General features: G+C 36.2%; 1 protein-coding gene across 1 annotated transcript; it reads left to right on the forward strand.

Annotated features, from left to right (window-relative positions):
• The first annotated feature begins 7592 nt into the window (after positions 1-7592).
• LOC127451595 (CDP-diacylglycerol--inositol 3-phosphatidyltransferase-like) lies at positions 7593-15447 on the forward strand. The gene is made up of 6 exons (XM_051716394.1): positions 7593-7751; positions 8103-8237; positions 8322-8475; positions 14028-14109; positions 14257-14338; positions 14485-15447. Exons 1-6 carry the CDS (start codon positions 7709-7711, stop codon positions 14628-14630), a joined length of 642 nt encoding a protein of 213 aa, XP_051572354.1. The 5' UTR covers positions 7593-7708; the 3' UTR covers positions 14631-15447.
• Positions 15448-16907: the final 1460 nt, after the last annotated feature.

Consider the following 16907-nt stretch of genomic DNA (forward strand, 5'->3'; position numbering starts at 1 on the left):
CTAGTTGTCTCAGACTTTTGGACTTTGCTGTGGTATAAATGGTCCTCTCTGCACATAAGTTTGTTTTAAACCCTTTTCTTGCCGATTCCCCCATAAAACCGCTATTAGATTATAGCCGCTGAATTAATTAAGGCAGGGGTTTTCAAACTGGGGTCTGGGTCTGCAGAAAAGTTCAGAGTAGACAAATGCAAAAAAATCTATTTAAAAAAAAAAAAAAACACAGAAAATTAACTTTGAAGAATTTGACATTACTGTTTCATACTGGTTTAAAGACTGCAAATCATGAGATAATTAACAATTATTTTATTCTATTAACAGCCATATTTTCTCCTCACCACTGTCACCTTTAGCTTGCTCATTGGGAGTTGTAAATATTTATTGTGAAAAGTGCTGTATATTTCTTCAGATGTATGTATCTAACATTAATATTGGGTAAAGAAAGATGCACAGCAAAAAAAAAAAAAAAAATCGGTTACATTGGGACACTTACAATGGAAGTGAATGGGAGCCCATTTTTGGAGGGTTTAAAAGCAGAAATGTGATGCTTATAATTTTATAAAAGCATCTACATTAATTCTGTTACAACGTGTATTATTTGAGTAGTAAAGTTGTTTAAATCGTAATTTTTACAGTCATTTTGGGGTTTGTTGACATTACATCATCATGGCAACAAAGGTGTAAAATTGGCTGTAACTTTACACAGAAAATGTTAAGTGATTTTATCACACTTAAATCATGTTGACACATATTGTTTACATCGTGTGGCTATACTTTTGAAATAGTGTTTTAAGGTTTTTTTTTTGTTTGTTTTTTTTTTTTTTTTTTCATTTTAAGTGCCCCACTGAAACCCAGATGTTTGCTTTTTTTAAAGATAAGGCAATTTAAAAATAATTTTTGTGGTAAATATTATGCCACAAATGCTGTCGATTGAGCTTAACGTGTATTGAACCCAGAATATACATTATAAGCAATTAGTTACAGAGGCTGTGCTATATTGTGAATATAGTCACGGCTGAAGTGTGTTGTTTTGCGCCGTGCCTTCAACCCCTTTATCTGTTACTATACAGCCTAGAGTGCCTTTTATAAAGGTTACCACATAATAAAAATATTAAGGACTCAAATCTTTATTAAAATGTCTTTTTACGAGTGATATGTAATGATACAAATATCGAAGAGGAGTAAAATGGACAGTTATGCCTCACCTCACTACACTATACTTATTAGAATAAATATATTGTTCTATTCCAATTTTACGAATCCATCGCTACACATCACCTTCCCCTAACCTCACACAGTGCTGTAAGGTGCAGTGTGATGCCTTTCTGACACCAAGGTTGGAGCGCGTGCCAGTTAAAGGGAGAAGCTTGTGGTTCAAAAACCTGGAAGAGAATTCGCTATGGGTTCCCACAGGATTTTCCTATGGGTTTTCATATTGGGGTTTTTGAATTTATGAGTAAAATAAAGTCTGTGGTAAACATTATGTGGACGTTCTACAACATAAATTACACACTTTCATACCTCAAACAGCCATGTCATGACAGCCAAAAACTGCACAAGTTGAGCTTGAAATTCATTTTTACACTAAGCAACACTTAAATGGTGGTTGTTGTTCTCTGTATCGCTCCTCTTAGCAGTTTTAACTTGGCGTCTGAGACCAGAAATACAAAACAGGCAGTAAGAATCATCATGGCGCCGCCCAGTGGTTGCTCAGGAAAACTGTGTGGATATTTGCAGGCATTGCTCCAAAAAGGGGCCGCCATTAAAGATATAGAGCCCTTTCCCTAACCTTAAAGAGCCTGTGAAATCAAAATGAACGTTTTGCTGCTTTTAGTCCATATCTATTAGCTTTAGGGTCATCTATATGCCAGTGTACTTCTAAATGTTAACAAAATTAACTTTCAGAAGATATAAGCAATTAAATTCTGCAGTCTCGCTCTTCCGGCTAGAAAGATACATACAAATCATGACGTCAAACTGTACTAGAGAAACTTTGTCCAATCAAATGCGTTCTAGAACGAGAACCCGCCCCATTAATCTGCTCTCCGCCCATGACTGTGGACTGTTCCTTGGCAGGGCACTTCAGAGAGAGCACATTCCATGTTGTGGGGTCTTCCCAATCATAACTTCCAATAATAATCACTGTAGAAGTGAGTTGTGACTTACTGTTATCACCTTTCAGCCCCCTGAAGCCCTCAGAGTGGATGGTAATTGTCTTTGAAGGGAATAGGGCATAGGGACTATCACTTCTGATTGGCACGCGCCAGCGGGAGTTAGACCCGATGAAAGTGTCTGGAGTTTATATTTAATGCAGACGTTTTTAAGAGGTTTCTTGGAATGTACATCATGAGTAAGTTTTCTTTGCTCTTTCTATTTAGTGTAGTGTGCTTCAAAACATTCATAGGTTGTAATGTTTTATTCACTTGTTTCTGATTCATCTTCATGACGTCATTAGTAAAGTCCGCCATATGTTGTTTTTGTTTGTAACAGGGTCAGTTTGATCACTGTTCGGATCTCAAGTCAGTGGAAAAGCGTCCAAACTAGGTTGAGATCGCTCCGTTTCTGTACAGTTTCACTCTCTAACAAGAGCATGGTGGACAGAGGAACGTGTGTGTGTGTGTGTGTGTGTGTGTGTGTGTGTGTGTGAGACTTCACTTATTGGCTATTTTATAACATGGCATGAGCCAACTTCATGTTTCAGTAGGACATACATCAACAGGTTAAAGTAAGCTGTGCTTTTGAAGGCACTTCATGGGGACTTTATTCGTGAGTGGAAGTAACGACCCCTTTTGGAGTTGGAGCCTCCCCCTTTGAAGTAACCGCGCCCTCTTTTGGAGATTCCGTCCCTATTTGGAGGTCTCCGGCCTGCAGCAAAAGCGGTATTTTTTTCACAGCCGTTTTCCGGCAACTCCCGCTATTGATATAATTAGACGTCAAATGATTGGACGAAAGTTATCTATACGTCACCAGCTTGACGACGCCTTCTGATTGGATAGTTGTCATATCCACGTTCAAAATAAGGCATAGGTAATTCTATAGACACCTTGCCGCTCTGACAGTAGAAAAACTGTTTGTGTTTTTCTTATTAATAGTAAATGGCTGTATTGGAAAGAAGATAATTAGTTATATGTGACATCACTTTGTCCTGAACAATAATGAGTGATATGAATGAGAATTTTTTTCTTTATAGTATTTCTTTTTATGACGAACCGATTTTGCCTGGCTCCCACATTTATAGTTTCACTGTATGCCAAATATTAGAATATAAAAAAAAAAAATATTAAGGTAACCATCACTTCCCATGAGAGAATATGTATATTTATTTATTATTAACTATTTCATACTTTTCTGAGAATGCTGTGGAAAAGAAATTGATCAGTTAAGCACATAGCCACCCTTAGAACTGAAAATATTGTAAGCTAATTTTATTCAATTTAAAGCAGAACTTGAATTGATTGAATAAAATATGGAGTCAGATGCATTATTATAATTATAATGCAGCAAGGTTGGAAAAGAAACATTTTAATTCACAGTTGACAGTGTATTTCTCACTTTTCTGTAAACTAAGAAATATAAAAACTTCAATTATTTCTTACCATATTCCTAGAAACAAATAAATATTTTAGTCCTTTTTCTACCGTAAATCTACACTTTCACTTTCACTTTAGTGGGAAAAAAAAAGGACTTAAATATCACTTCTGAAGACATGGATTAAACCACTGGAGTCTTGTGGATTACGTTTATGTCTTTATGCGCTTTTTGGACCTTCTGAGTTTTAGTCACCAGTCACTTGCATTGTATGGACCTACAGAGCTCAGATATTCTTCTAAAAGAAATCTTCATTTGTGTGCTGCAGAAGAAATAAAGTCATACACACCTGGGATGGCATGAGGGTGAGTAAATGAAGAAAGAGTTTTCATTTTTAGGTGAACTATCCCTTTGTTCTAATTGTTAATTTGAAATAATATTATTTTTAATAAACATGTAATTTACATGACTTTTAATGTCTTGATATTAAGTTTGCTACACAAACACACGTCATGATCATTAAGTTTAACCACTCTACATATAGTTAAAAGTTCTAAATGATTCAAACTAATTGCAGAATTAATTCATGATAAGAAGTTAATTAAAAGAAGTGACAAATTATGTTACATATTGTATATTTAGCTGTATGGAATATACTAAATAGTAAATAGGTCTATCAGTTGTATAGGACAGAAAAGAGTAAAAACACACACGTTCATACATTGGAAGCTGCGATATTACATCGTCCCTATTATAATATTCATCGACAAAGCTTTAAACAGCTTATTTAAATGCATGTGCTAGTTTTGTCTAGTCTAATGTTAATCGTTTAAAATTAGCACTGAACTTCGAACTTAGTGGCTGTTTGTTTTCCGCAATTTAAACGATAGTATGTCCCTCGCAGACCGCTTCTAAGTAGCTCTTTGTAGCCAATGCGAATCCAGGAGGAGGGACCTGCCAGAATACGGGTGGGGTAAAAAAATAACTCGCATCAATAGGCCTTTTTCACACTTCCGCGTTTCTCGCTTCCGGGGTGCCCGAGACGCAGGGTAAACTTCCAGTATCAACAACTGCCAGTGTCTCCGTGGCAACGCGCTCAACAAGCCACGTGGAGATGCGCGAATTGACGGTCGTCCTCCGCCACCCGGATTGAGGCGAGTCACTACGCCACCACGAGGACTTAGAACGCATTGGGAATTGGGCATGCCAAATTGGGGAGAAAAAATAAATGAAAATAGAATGGATAATTGATCGTTTCTCTCATTTTCTTCCATTTTACCTTTTCTTCCCATACGGTAAAAAAATATATTTTCAAATATATTTTTAAATATATTTCAAAATATACAAAAAATGGCCAAAAAATATATTTGATAAAAATATATGTCAAAATACATTTACATAAATACATTTTCTACAAATAAATTTTTTTTTTGGCCATTTTTGAAAATATATTTTAAAAATATAAATATATTTTAAAAGCATTAAAAAAATATATTTTGCCCTCCATTTATTTCAATACAAGAAAACACACACACGTAACATTTGAAGAACATCTTTATTTGATGTCTAAAATGTGAACATGTATGTAACACATTTGAATAAAAATCAAGCAAGGAACATACTTTAAATTTCAAAAAAATTACCTTTTTTTTTTTTTTTTTTTCAAGCAGTCTCAGTTCCCCCAGCTTAGAATTTACTGCAATCCCCAAAGCTCCTCTGGACACATTGGGATACCTCTTCTTCACTGCCACTGTAAGAGACAAAAATTACAGCTATATTTTAAAGGGATAGTTCACCCAAAAATTAAAATTCTGTCATTAATTACTCGTCCTCATGTTGTTGACTTTAGAAATGAGTGGGCTGTACCATTAGAACGGGGGTGTAGGTTAAGAAACGGACTGCTTATTATTGCATGAACGTTGAGGAGTTTAAAAGGCTAGCAGGGGTTGCAACCTAATTAATATTATTATTATTTGTAATAACAATATTTTAATGTATTAAGGCCTTTTTACGGAGCATATACTTGCAATATACCAGGTCAATTTCTCTTTGTATGATATTCACTGGAAGAAAACTTCTGCATGGTGGCTGGCTAAGTGAAGAACATTATTCGTAGGTAAAGTCCCTATAAAGGGGTTAATATATTAGAATAGATCCATAGCAATACATTTATGTAGCCTAAGTTTTTGGAATGATAGCGTAAAATTCGGTGCTCTTTAACGGAATAGCGACTGGCTGGAATGACCCAACGGGTACATGGCAGTTTTCTGCCAGTTCATTAATTTGACCGCTCTAATGGCAAGTAAGTTCCGTAAAAATCCCTAGAAATTAATATCGTACAAGGATAGATGGACCTGGTAAATTGCAAGTAAACTCCGTAAGGCCTTAATGCATAAGAAAATATTAATGACCCTAAATTTAAAAGGGAACGAAAAACAATTCAGAGGTCACCATTGTTTATTGCAAGTATGGTTAGTAAGCAAACTTGGAGAAAAAAAAGTGATACAAGTGGCAGGAGGACGGACGCATCATGTGATCTGTCAGCGCCAACTTCTGCCAGCCAGCGAGAGATCAAATCCCTATCAACCAGTGCGCGGAGCGAACAACGCAAAGACGAACTCTTATGCTTGCGCGACCCACTTAAAGTGTAGCGATGGCTTGGCGCCAAGTTTGTCGCTCGAATGGTTTGTCCACTCTCTTGCTATTGCCCGCTTGGCAAAGGTGGCACGTGTGCCTTCGGTTGTCGATCCCTGGGCAAGTGTTGTAAACTACTCCTCATCGTATGTGCAGTCCGTTCACTAACCCACACATCCGCGCTAATGGTACAACCCACAGCGCAAATACAAGACCAAAAAATAAATAAATAAATAAATAAATAAATAATTTAAACATTGAAAATAGGTGACGAGTCAGCTATTAAAAAAAAAAAAATAATAATACATAAATAAATATATAAATAAAAAAAATTCTAAAGTCGCAATTTAGAAAAAGTAAAATTGAAGAAAAGGAGAGAAAGGGACATTTATCCATTCTTGAAGTAACCAAAAAAAAAAAAAAAAAAAAAAAAAAAAAAAAACGTTTCAAACCATTTTTTTGTTTTTGCATTTGGATTGGTCTGAAAAATTAACTGTAAAGCGATACACGGACCCAGGCACATCTGCCCTTTTTATAGCACACGGCTGAAATGTCAAAATAAGATTTTTTAATTGTCATTTTATCATCCGTATATAAAGAAGAATGGAACCATGACTGACATTTTTTATGAAAAACATCAATTTCGTGAGAAGAATATTTTATTTAATATTTATATATATATATATATATATATATATATATATATATATATATATATATATATATATATTAAATAAAATATAAATGTAGCTAATATTCTTAATCTGTTGAACTGTAATGGCTCTTATGGCTGCTCATCATCACCTTAAAGTCTGTAAACCTGCACTGTAATATTCAATGTTGTGTTTATGCCACGTTATGTGCACGTTGTTGTTATAATTAGTATTAAATACATTGTTTATTGCACAGTCCTTATTGCTGTCTGTTGATCTTTTACTGGAATGGCGGGGTTATGTACATTGTATACAATTTATGAAAATAGGTAAATACATACATTTTAAACGGGAAAAGAACACTTGGTTTCATTACTAAATTTTATTATTTATACTTTTAAAACTGCATTTAATATTTTTGGGAACTCCATACGAGGTTCAGTTAGACATATTGAATTTCTCGTGATACGCTGATGAGAGGAGGGAAGTGGTTGAATGAATGTTCCCGCTGAGACGGTAGCTTTAATTTCAGCACATAAACTCAAAAGAGACTGCGGCCTGAATAGCCGAATCAGTGGGGAAAAGATGATAAATCATTTATATGTCTATTATGTTGTGACATGTTGGAAAACAGACCATACAGAAGGGTTAAGAAGCATTAGACAGCTGCGAACCAGTAGCGGAAGTAGCTTTACCCTGCAGTGACGTCGTTTCCGACTCATGACACGCTATACTTGATTAAAGGGGAGGATTCCTTTAACAGCGTGCTCGCGTAGAAGAAGCACGACGTCATGTGTCACGTCTCCCTACAGTCCTCCAGCAGCATAACCGGACGAGGGAAATAGAAACCTAGCATAGACATTTCAGCTCTACGGTATCTCCGTCCAAATAGAAACATGTCCGAAGAAAACATCTTCCTTTTTGTACCGAATTTGATCGGTGAGTGTAAATCCATTCTTCCCTATCCGTAACATCAAGTTCTCGTAAGCAGATCTACTCAACTGCGCGTCACCTGCGCAATGAGCACAGCAGCTTTTTTTAAAATACTGTTTATTTTATTGAAAGCACAGATTGTTTAAAGACTCCAATCTACTCCAAACTAACCGTTATACTTGACGGTTATTTCGTCTTCGATCCTCTACAGTGAAGCTCATTTAATAAAGCATATGCATCCACTAATACAGTATTGAAATAGTGAAGTAATTAAAATAGCTATTCATATTGCAGCCAGCACACTGTAATGCTCTCATACTCTTAATTTCCCTTTGTATCCTCCTCCTCTCTCTCTAGGATATGCCCGTATTGTACTGGCTCTGGTATCATTCTACTTGATGCCCTGCTGCCCTGGCCCAGCAGTGTTCTGTTACCTTCTGAGTGCCCTGTTGGATGCCTTCGATGGACATGCTGCTCGTGCTCTTAATCAAGGTTCTGACCTGTAGCCCTTTGTTGTACACTGAATTTCTTTCTTTGTTTCTCACTCTTCTTTATCCATGTCCACCCTTGCCATAGGTACAAAGTTTGGTGCTATGCTGGACATGTTGACTGACCGTTGTTCCACCATGTGTTTACTGGTGAATCTGGCACTGCTGTACCCGTCCTACACTTTCCTGTTCCAGCTCAGCATGTGTCTGGACGTGGCCAGCCACTGGCTGCACCTGCACAGGTGTGTCAAACTCATGCACTCTTTTTCTCAGCAACCACCAACCTGATATATGCATGTCATTATTTACATATTTGGAGAGCCTTTCTGGAGCTGACTTAATTTCTTTGCTTTTAAGTTTGAAGTGTTTGTTTTTTAAGCAAAATGTCTTCATTGGTACTTTCAAAATGGCCAAAGTTGCCCTTTCATAATTGCATGTTATAACAAATGTACCAGTATGACCTGTTGCCCTTTTCCCTCTATCTGTTGCTGGTACTTGGCAGCAGGATTTGCAAACCTCTCTCAGAACCGGTCCGTGTTTCCACTGAATTTATTGTCGAACAACTATCGAAAAACTAACTGACTGCACTACTACAAAACCTGCTACAAACAAACATGACGCATCAAATTCTTTGTCTACGAGTCTTACTCATAGTTTTGAGAATGTATTTCTACATCTAAAGTCATTTGGCAATAAAAGGGGAGGATTCCTTTAACAGCGTGCGCACGTACAGGAGGCATAACATCATGCGTCACATCTTCCTACAGTCCTCTAGCAGCGTAACCGGGGGGATAAAGAAACCTAAAATAGAAATTTCTGCTCTTCTAATTGACTGCATTACTACAAAACCTGCCTACAAACAAACGTGATGCATCATTGTCTTTGTCTATGAGCCTTACTCCTGGTTTTGAAAACCTATTTTTACATCTAAAGTCATTTAACCCTTCTGTTGCATTCAGAATCTGCATCCACCTTTTGCATTCGCTGGTCAGCGCTGACCTGGTGGAATTCAAGCTTATAAATCATTCATAACCCAATGGTTTTCATCTAAAACTATATTATAAGTCATAAATAAGTTCTTAGCTGTTCATACATGTACAAAGATTAATATTTTTGGCATGTTAGCTGACAAATATAAAAGTTATTAATTAGTATGCCATTTTTTTTTTTTTTTTTTTTAGAAAAAATAAAATGTAGAAATTCTTTGACTTTTCAAAATGTACACCAATCAGACACAATATTTAAACCACCTGCCTAATATTGTATAGGTCCCCCTCGTGCCGCCGAAACAGTGCCAACCCGCATCTCAGAATAGCATTCTGAGATGATATTCTTCTCACTACAATAGTACAGAGCGGTTATCTGAGTTACCGTAAACTTTGTCAGGTCGAACCAGTCTGGCCATTCTCTGTTGACCTCTCTCATCAACAAGGCATTTCCGTCCACAGAACTGCTGCTCACTGGATGTTTTTTGATTTTGGCATGATTCGGAGTAAATTCTAGAGACTGTTGTGCATGAAAATCCCAGGAGATCAGCAGTTACAGAAATACTCGAACCAGCCCGTCTGGCACCAACAATTATCCATGTGATTATCTAATCAGCCAATCGTGTGGCAGCAGTGCAGTGCATTGCATAAAATCATGCAGATACGGGTCAGGAGCTTCAGTTAATGTTTACATCAACCATCAGAATGGGGAAAATGTGATCTCAGTGATTTGGACAGTGGCATGATTGTTGGTGCCAGACGGGCTCGTTTGAAAAAAAATGCTTATATCTCTGAAACAATTTTATTAAAAATTCTGGAAAAAAAAAAAGAAGCATTATGTGTATTTTGATAGTCTTGACAAAGTCACAAAGTTTGGTTGCAGTGCTAAAACCTATGTGATTATTTGATATCTATCCCATGTCAAAAATGACCCGAACGCAATAGGATGGTTAATTCAACATCTTTATGGCATCACAAGCTGGCTTTGAAAAGCTCAGACACAGTGTCAAATTAACATTTTTTATTATGGGGGCAATATTTGTCTTGGATTTGATTTAACGGGCATGTTTTCCCTTTATGAGGGCGTATTTCTCTTAACCATTTCTAAAAAAACATTTTCATTCATTAATACAAATTCGCAAGGTTAAGAATTTATTACCACTGACCCTAAAAATTAAATCAGCATACATTTATACTGTAATTTATACCATTATATGTGAAACTTGGACTATAATAGAATTAGGGCTGTGAATCGATGAATATTTTTTAACTAATTAATTGCACCGTTTTCTGTGATTTATCCATGATTAATCATGGATTAATGGTACATTAAAACAAACATTAAATATACAGTTGAAGTCAGAAATTGACATACACTTTGCCGAATACATTTAAACTCAGTTTTTCACAATTCCTGACATTTAATCATAGAAAACATTCCCTGTCTTAGGTCAGTTAGGATCACTACTTTATTTTAAGAATATGAAATGTCAGAATAATAGTAGAGAATTATTTATTTCAGCTTTTATTTCTTTCATCACATTCCCAGTGGGTCAGAAGTTTACATACACTTTGTTAGTATTTGGTAGCATTGCCTTTAAATTGTTTAACTTGGGTCAAACGTTTTGGGTAGCCTTCCACAAGCTTCTCACAATAAGTTGCTGGAGTTTCAGCCCATTTCTCCAGACAGAACTGGTCAGGTTTGTAGGCCACCTTGCTCGCTCACACTTTTTCAGTTCTGCCCACAAATTTTCTATTGGATTGAGGTCAGGGCTTTGTGATGGCCACTCCAATACCTTGACTTTGTTGTCCTTAAGCCATTTTTCCACAACTTTGGAGGTATGCTTGGGGTCATTGTCCATTTGGAAGACCCATTTGCGACTGAGCTTTAACTTCCTGGCTGATGTCTTGAGATGTTGCTTCAATATATCCACATAATTTTCCTTCCTCATGATGCCATCTATTTTGTGAAGTGCACCAGTCCCTCCTGCAGCAAAGCACCCCCACAACATGATGCTGCCACCCCCATGCTTCACGATTGGGATGGTGTTCTTCGGCTTGCAAGCCTCACCCTTTTTCCTCCAAACATAACGATGGTCATTGGCCAAACAGTTCAATTTTTGTTTCATTAGACCAGAGGACATTTCTCCAAAAAGTAAGATCTTAGTCCCCATGTGCACTTGTAACTGTAGTCTGGCTTTTTTATGGCGGTTTTGGAGCAGTGGCTTCTTCCTTGCTGAGCAGCCTTTCAGGCTATGTCGATATAGGACTCGTTTTACTGTGGATTTAGATACTTGTTTACCTGTTTCCTCCAGCATCTTCACAAGGTCCTTTGCTGTTGTTCTGGGATTGATTTGCACTTTTCGTACCAAACTACATTAATTTCTAGGAGACAGAATGCGGTATGATGGCTACGTGGTCCTATGGTGTTTATACTTGCGTACTATTGTTTGTACAGATGAACGTGGTACCATCAGGTGTTTGGAAATTGCTCCCAAGGATGAACTAGACTTGTGGAGGTCCACAATTTTTTTTTTTTTTTCTGAGGTCTTGGCTGATTTCTTTTGATTTTCCCATGATGTCAAGCAAAGAGGCACTGAGTTTGAAGGTAGGCCTTACAATACATCCACAGGTACACCCCCAATTCAGTACACCTCCTATCAGAAGCCAATTGGCTAATTGTCTAACGACTTGACATAATTTTCTGGAATTGTCCAAGCTGCTTAAAGGCACAGTTAACTTAGTGTATGTAAACTTCTGACCCACTGGAATTGTGATATAGTCAATTAAAAGTGAAACAATCTGTCTGTAAACAATTGTTGGAAAAATTACTTGTCATACACAAAGTAGATGTCCTAAACGACTTGCCAAAACTATAGTTACTAATATTAAATCTGTGGAGTGGTTAAAAAATTTGTTTTAATGACTTCAACCTAAGTGTATGTAAACTTCTGACTTCAGCTGTATTTACTAACAGAAAAAACTTGCAAGAAATTGGTAGGTCATCATTTTTTTCATTAATGTTTTTACAGATAGTTTTACAGAAGCTTTATTGACAAGATAAACTTAAGTTTACATTGTCAATGCATTATTAGACACTATACATGCAGATATCAAACATATGTAATCATGAAGTTTAATTTGCTCAGATTTAATATCTCAACTGTTATTTTCTCTGGCAGCCGATGGCAGTCTCTCTCACGCATGGTTTGGCTTTTGACACTGGTTCAGAGCATATTGATTGAGTATTTACGGGTGATCTGAAGAGATACGTCAGCTTGCCTGTATCTCTTCCACACCTGTCTCACTGCTTTCAGGTCAAGTCTCTATTCTCCTTACATTAAATCCGCTCCCATGTTTATTATGCTCGGGACATGCATTGAGCGTAATGAGTAAGCGTGCAATGCTTCACACAATAAGTTTCTGTGCTAGGATGTGCAGTTGAGTTGAGCGTGTACCTCCTGGAAATGTATATATGTCAATTTTAGCCACAGGAAGTGGGGAAAAACATTAGTGAAGTTTCAGGAAGTGGAAAAAAAATGGATACTGCATTATTTTTGTGTATTTTTGTGTACATTTTTTTGAACTCGTTAAACAGTCTAGTTTTAATCGCAGAAATTAACACATTAAATTTCTCTAGCCCAGAATTGCCTTTTCTTTGATGGAAACATGCAGAATTAGGGCTGTCACAATTATGAAGTTTGTCTGACGATTAATTATCAAACAAGTTATTGCGATTATAAAGGCTTTCACGATTAATTGTCATATTTCTTAAGGTGTGTTTGTTTGTTTTTTTTGTTTTTTGTTTTTTTCTGCATGTGTGTTTCATGAACCTTAAGAAGTCATTTTTACATATTTAAATTCAAATGTATAAATCAAATAATAAAATGGGGATATGATTTCCTTTTAAGGCTTTAAAAACTTATGAATGACATGAAAAATAATGTTTTAAATATCAAAATATTTTTAAAGACTGAAAATATGTCTCTTTGGTCATCTTTAGTTTTGGTCAATTTTATATTTACAGTGTTGTTTATTAAACTCATGTTTTATATCATATATATAATTTTTTTTTTTTTTTTTAATAAAAAATAACAATTTGCTTGTATATATTATTATACTTTTATTATATTATGCAATGGTAAAATATTTCTGTCCTAATTTCTTAACTTTTCATAAGTTATTTTAATGCTCTGATTAAACCCACAAGCCCTTATTTGTCATGAAGCAAAATCTTTGAGATTTCCTTTCATCATTTCATCACTCCACAGAAAAAGAGTTAGCGTGCGTCTCCTCCTCTGTGTCACTGCGTGTCATTAAAACTGCGTGTATGAAACCAATATGGCCATAAAGTGAAGCTGGGGCACTTTGCGTTCACTATCAAAGTTGTTCGTTTATATTTTTGATGGAGTTTGGCACCAGCTTCTGTTGACAGCACACTCTTCAGAGTGCTTGAGAGGCTCTTCATGCACTCTTTCGGACAGGAGCTGCTCTGGTTGAGATCCGTGGTGCAGCTCAGTGGTGCTCTGAATTCAACTGAATGATGCACAAATGCGCAGTTCATGATATTTATACAGTACATTCACTTAAAATTCCCTTATTTGGGTATTAAAATGTGATTAGAATTTGAATGCCCAATAATCACGGTTAGATCAAATAATCAGACGGTTATTTAATAATTGCGACAGGCCTATGCTGAATGGTTCCAGATTGCTAGTGCCAGAGCTGTTGCCCAAAGAGGCTTGTGTGTCCTCCATCAATCGTACTGATATCAGTGTTTTATTCTTCCTTTTTACTGTTTCTTTCAGTTCCATGATGAGAGGAGTAACCAGTCACAAGACAATTGACCTCTCTGGCAATCCTATTTTACGGCTGTACTACACATCCAGGGTAACACGCTCCCACACATTCATTCACATATTCATGAACTCCCAGAGTTACTGATGACGTTAATGTATGCACCCTTGGTGGAAAAGTTCACATGTATCTGGCTGGCTCTTCTGACATCAATGTTTTTTTGTTTTGTTTTTCCCACAGCCAGTGCTGTTTTTCATGTGTATGGGGAACGAGCTGTTCTACTGTCTACTCTATGCAATGTATTACATTGAGGAACCACAAGGTGAGTATCAGCCTTTGTAATATTACACTTTCAAGATCAGTGTTATTAAATTGATATGAATGCTCCATGACAATGTTATCATTCATATTATATCTTAATAACATATCAATAACATAATCTCATGATGTCTTTCTCTTTGTGTCCAGTGTGGCTGCAGTGGCTGCTTGGAGTTTGCAGTGTGGTGTGTCTGCTGAAATCTGGCATTAGTCTCCTCCACCTCATCACTGCCTCCTGCAACATGGCTGCCATCGATGTGGCCGACCGTGAGAGAGAGAAGAGCAAAGCACAATGAGATAGACAAGAGTACAGAAACCAAGTAGGAAGAATAAAGAGAGAAAGGAAGATCAAAAGAATGAAAATCAATGGAAATCAATTATGGGACCTCGCAAAGCTCACTGAGCATTTATATTTATTTGAAAATATAGATTACCAATGCTACTTGGGCATATTCCTTACAGGTTTTATCCATATTCTTATAGTTGTGCTTTTCATTGCTATTGATGAAACTAGTTGCACTATATAATGTTTGTTTTTGAGTGTCATCATATTGACTTTTATTTAGTTTTTTGTTTTTGTTGATGTTTTTTTTGTTTTTTATTAGGGATGCACCGATCCCATACCTGGATCAGTATCAGCTCGATATTTATGTTATTTAACAGATCGGGTATCGGTACGACGAGCCTGATCCAAATCCGATACTTTGTGTTAGTCATGGTCGTTACTTTAAAGTGCCAAAAATGACATAAAAGCACCACTGAAGTTGTCCATATGACTCGTGCATTTTATTCAATGTCTCTTGAAGACATACAGTAGCTTTGTGAATCGCAGAAGGCTGCGTTTAACAAGTAAATATAAAGTATGCATGTGCAGCACGTTTCAGTAAATAGAGAAGAGTGCAGCTGTGGTGCGCATCAAGTATAAATGTCTCGGGCCGCCGAAATCACGCGCACGCAGTACCCATTGCAATGCCAGGTGAAAGTTTAAACAAGGCTTTAAAGGTAGTTAACAAAGTTTTTCTTAATAGGCTTTAATTTATATTGAAATAATGTGTAGTTCGAGGTTTGTGTGTGTGTTTTTTTTTTTTTTTTTTTTTTTTTTTTACACATAAATGAGGACCCCCAATCAGTTCCACACAGTGAAGTATAGTTATTCTAAACTGATTAAGAAAAAAACAACACTGGAATTGGATCGGCATAGGCTGATACTGAGAGTTCAGGTATCGGAATCGGATCTGGAGAGAAAAAGTGGTACAGGTGCATCCCTATTTTTTTATAATGGAATAATCGTGCATCATTTTAAGGGGATTTAGAAAAGCTCTGGTATTTTACACCAACATTTCCATACCACATGTGGGAAATTTTCATGAAAACTGTCTTGAATAATTCCATTTTGCATATAGAAAATTAAGCCTAATTTTAGGACCAGTTACGCACATTTTACCCAATTCTCATTCTTTTTTTTTTTTTTTCTTTTTTTTTGCATTGAGATAGTCATCAAGTTTTCATTACCACAACATTAATTTTTTTTTATTTTAAAGTATTTAAATCAATGTAGTACTCCCTTCATTTTTGCTGAATCTAGAGTACTTAAAAACTCTTCAATGAAAATTATCATTGAAAACAATGGGAACAGTACAAGTGAAACATCTAGATGTGTTGTGGTAATGAGAATTGTGCTTGAGTGTCCTGAAAATAATGTCACAATGCAAAAATTGCAATGTCCTTAAATGTGTGCTTCATTTTCTTCATGCAAAACATATTCATTCATATTTTCTTTGTATTGTTTTTGGGTTAAATATGACCAGTACATTTTTTTTTTTCTCAGGGTTAAAAAGAATCACCCATACACAGAAAAGACATACCACACCTCAACTGAAAGCCACTTGAGTATTGTTGTATTGGAGCAGTCTAGCACTTTATGCTTGACATTGTGTTGTTGCAGGTATATCAAAGAAACATTTATCTATTTGAATATTAGTTTGAGGAGTGTGAAGCCATTAGTATATTATACATGTTTTGTCCATAGCCTGAATGTATTATGGGTGGTGGTAGAAGAGTAGACATACTGTATTGTTTAAATTTTTAGAGCAGTTGTTATAAATGATGAGAAATATGAGAGTAATATAACTGAGAGAAATCATTTTGTACTGTAACAGGTGATTTGACAATAAAAATACCCTGACACAAGATGCACCTGCTTTTTTTTTTTTTTTTTTTTTTTAAGGATAGTTCACCCAAAAATGAAAATTCTCTCTTCATTTACTCACCCTCATGCCATCCCAGATATGTATGACTTTCTTTTTTCTGCAGAACACAAAGATTTTTTTGAAGAATATCTCAGCTCTGTAGGTTCATACAGTGCAAGTGAATGGTGATCAGGTCTTCGAAGCTTTGAAAAGCAGATAAATCAGCATAAACATAATCCATCAGACTCTAGTGGTTTAATCCATGTCTTCTGAAGCTGGATTGTTGGTTTTGGGTGACAGCAGACCAAAATAGAACTACTTTGTCACTATAAATCTTGTCATTGGAGTCTCTAGGCACAATCATGATTTCAAGCTTGATAACAC

Source organism: Myxocyprinus asiaticus, chromosome 14 (assembly GCF_019703515.2).
Source record: "Myxocyprinus asiaticus isolate MX2 ecotype Aquarium Trade chromosome 14, UBuf_Myxa_2, whole genome shotgun sequence".
NCBI lineage: Eukaryota > Metazoa > Chordata > Actinopteri > Cypriniformes > Catostomidae > Myxocyprinus > Myxocyprinus asiaticus.

Excerpts from the sequence above, each read along its gene's own strand:
- LOC127451595 (XM_051716394.1), top strand. The coding sequence starts at position 7,709 with ATGTCCGAAGAAAACATCTTCCTTTTTGTACCGAATTTGATCG. Across the intron at positions 7,752-8,102 it reads TTTTGTACCGAATTTGATCG|GATATGCCCGTATTGTACTG; the intron begins GTGAGTGTAAAT and ends CTCTCTCTCTAG. Across the intron at positions 8,238-8,321 it reads TGCTCGTGCTCTTAATCAAG|GTACAAAGTTTGGTGCTATG; the intron begins GTTCTGACCTGT and ends CCCTTGCCATAG.